This window comes from Nycticebus coucang, chromosome 5 (genome assembly GCF_027406575.1).
Source record: "Nycticebus coucang isolate mNycCou1 chromosome 5, mNycCou1.pri, whole genome shotgun sequence".
In the NCBI taxonomy this organism is placed as follows: domain Eukaryota; kingdom Metazoa; phylum Chordata; class Mammalia; order Primates; family Lorisidae; genus Nycticebus; species Nycticebus coucang.
The window spans coordinates 29,570,298-29,576,297 of record NC_069784.1 but is presented as its reverse complement, the minus strand read 5'-3'; the positions used below and the strand labels follow the sequence as shown (position 1 = coordinate 29,576,297).

General features: G+C 35.8%; 1 protein-coding gene across 3 annotated transcripts in view; it reads right to left on the bottom strand.

The window, feature by feature from the left end:
- Positions 1 to 1,020: 1,020 nt before the first annotated feature.
- SNX7 (sorting nexin 7) overlaps positions 1,021 to 6,000 on the bottom strand; it is a 94,171-nt gene continuing 89,191 nt past the window's right edge. For all 3 annotated transcript variants that reach the window (XM_053592313.1, XM_053592316.1, XM_053592312.1), the window contains one exon: positions 1,021 to 1,451. In XM_053592313.1, coding sequence (XP_053448288.1) covers positions 1,374 to 1,451 — 78 coding nt within the window. In that variant the 3' untranslated portion in view covers positions 1,021 to 1,373. The remainder of the gene's footprint in view (positions 1,452 to 6,000) is intronic.

Sequence of the window (6,000 nt, the reverse complement as noted above, 5' to 3'; positions counted from 1 at the left end):
GTGGAATGTAAATGCACAATAATTAAGAAAATGCCAGGAAGGCTATGTTAACCATTCTGATAAAAATGTGTCAAATGGTCTATGAAACTAGTGTATGATGCCCCATGATCATATCAATGTACACAGCTACGATTTAATAATAAAAAAATCAAATAACAGTGTCAGATTTTTTTATTACAAATGATTAAAAAATTATGCATGCCAATGTTTAAGAAAAAAGTTTGGTGTTATATCTGGATATGTGTATGTGATTCTCTTGTTTTAATTAAAACAATTTAAATGGCTAAGTTTTTCTCTTAATGACAGCAAGTGATAACTGCCAAACTAAAGTCATGCATATAACCTGCATGACCAAATCATTTAAATTTTACTTAAAGTCTTGAGTAATATTAGTTTCCAAAAATTTAATAGCCAACATATTAATTTCTTCATATAACTATAAAATTAATGTTAACCACTCTGAAAGATTAATATTATCAGAATATAAGCTGAGAATGACTAGTGTGTCTTTTTCATCACGTTAGAACACAGACACAATGTGCCTCATAAGAGCAGAAACTTAATAAATGAATGGGAGAAAACCTTGATAAACTTGATAAATTTTATCTTCAAAACAAAACAAAAAAACAAAAATTAGATGTTGTTTGTGAAGAGTTTGTAAGAAATACCAAAAAGATGTATATATCCTAGTGGTAAAAGGATTGTTCAAGAATTTCTGTTATAAGAACTCAAATAGTAATTTAAATCTATCTTGCAATCGTTTTATTTTTTTAATTGTAGAAAACAATTACTTTTAACACATCCAATTTTGAACAGTTATAATTAATGTTTAATAATGTTAAATCATTTCTTATATATACTTCGAATTCCTAATAGCAAACTGAACAGTATTTCAGGGGAAATGGTAATGAAATAAAAATGAATGCATGGTATACTTGTCAACATATGCAGAATTCATATCAGAATCTGTTTTAGAGGCTGGACCTACTGGAGGAAAAGAACCATGTTGCAAGCAACCTCTTCATATTAAACTTTTTTATTAAAACTGAGTCTTTACAACACTGTCATGTTCCACAGTCAAATATTTAAAAAAATTTCCATATGCAATTATTGGCACGCAAATTTAAGAACATAATTATAACTAAGCTAAATCTCTGTATCTGTATATCAATTTAGATATATATCTACGTAGACATATATCTCCCTCTTAATTTATATCAGTGACCTGGAATACCTGAGTTTTCAAGTTACTGGTTTTCCAGATAGTAAAAAACACTCTCCATCCATTGTATAAAGGACATGGCAGATCCAGAAAGAGTAGCTTTGGTTGATAGATGCTGTCCCCAAAGATCAAACGCAAGTCGTCCATAGGATTAAGGTTTATCTTCAGGGGCTTCTTCCAAGTGGAGGTCGGTGTGTGATGTAAGGAATGATTCCCACGTAGCAAGGCACTGGATAATAGGAACATACCATGAAGTGAGCATCAAGAGTTCCCTTTCAGTGTAAAAGCGTTAACAAATCCTGACATGTCTGTTCCTATAGCCATCTGCCCTACTCCTTCCCCCCCATTGGCTTGCCAGAATCCTGTCATTTTCTACATATTTTAGTTCTTAATGGGGGGTAGTTCTTGCTAAATAAGGGAAAAACCATTTAACAGGGAAAGGATTAGCAAGAATGAGTGTGCTGAAATGATTCACTATTATCCCATTGTCAGGAAAGAAACCAGAGCTCTGAATTTTAGAGGAAAAGGTGGATCCCTTGGGATCTGAGAAGCAGGCACAGGCATCCAGGCAGAGGAGTGATGAAACATGCATGCTCCAGGCCGATTTCAATCCTGCCGCATTAGTGTGAGTTTGGGAAAATGGATTAACCTTCATTACAGTTTCTTCAGCTATAAATTGGGGTAATGATAGTACTTACCACTGTGGCAACTGTGAACAATTATGTAGTCTATATACACATGCACAATGCCGGGCCAAAATAAATGCTCAAAAGTTAGCAAGTGTGACGGTCTGTTGGGAGTGGGATTAGCAGAATCCCGCTTGGTAAGACTTGGTCATTAGTGTGCCACAGGAAATGACACAGGATTGGAAGGGTTTGGAGGTGGTGGGGACACACAAACATAAACATAGTCTGCTAGATTTTTGTCTAGGGCTGATCCTCTTAATAGACTCCTCTTACGTACTGGCATGAAGTTCATCTATAGCAAAACTGTTTTTCTTCTAAAACATACTTATTTTAATGTATATTTAGTCTAAGCTATAATTAGCTAGGAAAGAAATTATGCTTTTTCTCAAATGAGGTTATGTTGCTATATATATGTATGTGTCTATAAACGAGGTCAGACAGTTAAGTTTGTGAACTTATCTTAGAAAAAGGGCTCTGTACCTCACTGCTGAAGGTCATGATGCCCACCTTTGAAATAGCACTGATGTATGTAGCACTTTTTCTAGAACGAGTTCATGAACGTAATTGTCTGACCTTCTAGTATACTCCAAAGCCAGACTAATTAATAACACTGGTCCTCTTGGCTAACCCACTTACCTGTCAACTTTTTTATTTTCCTCTACTCCTTGTACAGCTTCAGCGTGTGCTTTTCTGAAAAACGGTACTAAGTGAGAGATCAGAGATCTCAAAACGTTCAAAGCTGCTAATTACAAGTGTGCTGCATTCCAAAAAGTATGCATGCATCTTTATGGGTATGTGTGCATGTATATACACACACCGTGCTTTTCAAACTGAAAATGTATAATATGAGAAGTAGTAGGCAAAATCAAGTTTCTATAAAGGTGATATACAGTTATTTAATTATAAGATGGTCTCTTAGAAGAGCCTAAGAAATTAATAATAATACAGCCAGAAGATGTATATTTGCATGAAAATAGTAAAAAATACTGCTGACAGACCTATTTGTCAAATAAAAAAAAAGATACTGAGTACAAAAGTATTTATTTTGTGATATGTTTATTTTGAAGGCCAGGCTTAGAGTAATGCAGCTCTCATTAGAATAGCCACCGCTATTCAGACTTTAAGAAGTATTTTTGCTTTTAAAAGGCTTAGAAGGTACTGGGAGCCAAGTATGCTACAAGCAGTCACTGTAATGAATCTGTCTGGGACTTGCTTTTCTCTTCCAGTAAACTGACCAACTTTCTGATATCTGCTTACTCAGATATGTAATAACAACAACAACAACCACCACCACCTGTCTCATAGGGATAAAGAAAAAAATAAGATAGGAGTAGGCAAGGAGGGGTAAGGAAGAGAGAGTGTTAGGCAGTTTTACAGGAACGAACTACTAAGACTGAACTTCCTCTCACACAGCACAACAGATGATACCAGATGTCTTTAAATACACCTAAATAACTACACCCATTAAAGATCACAAAAGACACATACTTCATATTTAATGTATTTTTCTATTTTTGGTTCCTAAAGTAATTTATAATTGTCCAAACTACACATGATTTGGAGACTGGTAGGGTGGGCATAAACATCCATTCATTCAATAAATATTTTCGAGTTCTTACAATATGCCAGGCATTAAGATATATATTAGGAAACAGACCTTGACTTCATAGAAATGTGATTTAGTGAGAAACACAAGTAAGCAAATAAAAGCAACATACTTTATAATGTTATGGACATTATAAAGTATGATGGTAGTAAATAGTAGTTAATCCAAGTTAGAAGGGCGGGGTTCTAACTAATGTTTCCTAGATCACTTCAGTCTTGAGACTGAAAGATAAGCAGAAGGTGAGCCCCAGACGTCTCTGCATCTTAGTGGAAGAGCAACTGGGAAAAAAAAGTATAGTGATCAAGAACTTGGGCCCAGGATTTCTGCTGCTGAACACGATGATGTAACAGAGACCGGGTTAGACTCTTCTGACTAAATAATAAACCAGGCAGACACAAATTAAATAAAACAGTGGTGTTCATGGCCCTGGACAAGAGAAAACAACAGAGATTGATCCCTGAGAAAAGAATCAAATGTGGCAAGTTCTATGGTTATCCTCACATTAGGGGCTGAATTCAGTTCCCTGAAAGTCACATGTTGAAACTCCTAGTACCTCAGATGTAACTTTAATTGGGGATAAGGCCTCTAAAGAGGGAATTAAGCTAAAATAAGACCATATGACTGAGCCTTAATCCAATCTGACCCATGTTCTTTTTTTTGCAGTTTTTGGCCGTGGCTGGGTTTGAACCCATCACTTCCAGCCTATGGGGCCAGCACCCTATTCCTTTGAGCTACAGGCACTGCCCCTGACTGGTGTTCTTATAAGAGAAGGAGATTTAAACACACAGAGAAACACCAGAGATCTGAACAAAAAGAAAAAACCATGTGAAGACCTGGCAAGAAAGTGGTCATCCACAAGGCGGGGCTTAGACAAAATCACACTGCTTATACCTTATTTGATCTTGCTTCCAGAATCTGTAACTGGGAGGAAAAAATGGCTGCTGTTTAACCCACCTGATCTCTGGTATTTTCTTAGGACATTCCTACCAATCTAGTATATCAGCTCACTGCCTTACGAATTTCCAGGCCATGGGGAAGGGAGAAGGAACTTAGATATTATCTGGCTCACTCCCTCAGTTGAAGAGATGGAGCTAAGAGTCAGAGAAGAGGGCAGCTGGAGTTCGTAGACCAGAATACCAGAGAAGGCAGAGGCGCACAGAGCGGAAACCTGGAGAAGTGCACAGGGTTCCCCATGAACACTCAGCACAGACCCACATGTGGGGAAACTACCTGAGACCGGTGAAAAGGCCATAGGAAAGGGTTAAACAGTGCCCAGCATTCTCAGAGGGCCTGGAAAGGTGCAGCACCACGTCAGGCAGACCACAAAACCACATCATCCATGAGATACTGAGTAGAATACATGGAAGTGTCTGGCCTCAGTGTGGGAAATAGTTAGTCCTAGACTAAAAGCTAGTCAGGTGCCACCTAACAATTTTTAAAAGCAAGACACTAAGGATTCAAACTGTTTCCAAATAACTGAGTCTCAGGAATTAGCAGAAAAGAAAATTAAAACAATTATTGTGACTGAGTTTCAGATGCTGAAAGAGTTAAGAAAGGCATGGCCTAAATTGAACATCTAAAGCTGAAAATTACAATGTATGACATGAAATATAACGGAATATGAAACAATGCATTAGAAAAACAATTCCTATGAAATATCTAAAACATAAATATACACAGAAAAAGAATCAACAACAATAACAAAAAGAAATAACATCACTGAGCTATTATAACTTGAAATAGCAAAATGTACATGTAATTAGAATAACTAAAAAGGTGAGAGGCATAAGACGTATTTGAAAATACAAAGGCCAAAATTTTTCCAAACTGGATAAAAATGATAAAATCCATGAACCCCAAACCTAAGAAATAAAAAGAAAAATGCATAAAGCCCCTTTATAACCAAATTGCTCAAAACACGTCATTAGAAAAAAAATTAAGTCAGAGAAAAGCAATAATGTTATGTTCAAAGGAAGAAAAACTAACAGCATTCCTCACCCAAAATAATATAAGGAAGAAGACAGTGGGCCAATGTCATTAAAACAGTGAGAAAAAATAAATACTCGGAATCTAGAATTCTATGCCCAGCAAAAATATCTTTCAAAATCAGAGGTGGAATAAAGGTGTTTTCAGGGATACCAAAGGTACAAAATTTCTCACTAGCAACTACACTAAAAGATACATTTTTTTTTTAAGTTCATCACACATACAAACAATGAGACCAGATAAAACTATAGATCTATACAAAGAAATAGAGAACACTAGATATAATAATTATATGCATATATGTAATATAAACTTTTCTTACTAGTGAAATTTATTTAAATATAATTGGCTACTTAATTAAAAGTAGTAACAAGAGTTTGTCTAGCTTATACAGGGTGGCCATGAAGTTAAAGTGCAACTTTACAGCCACCTTGTATATGAGGTTGGACAATTAAGTTTGTAAACTCATTCTAGAAGAAGTGAGACATACCTCATTGCTG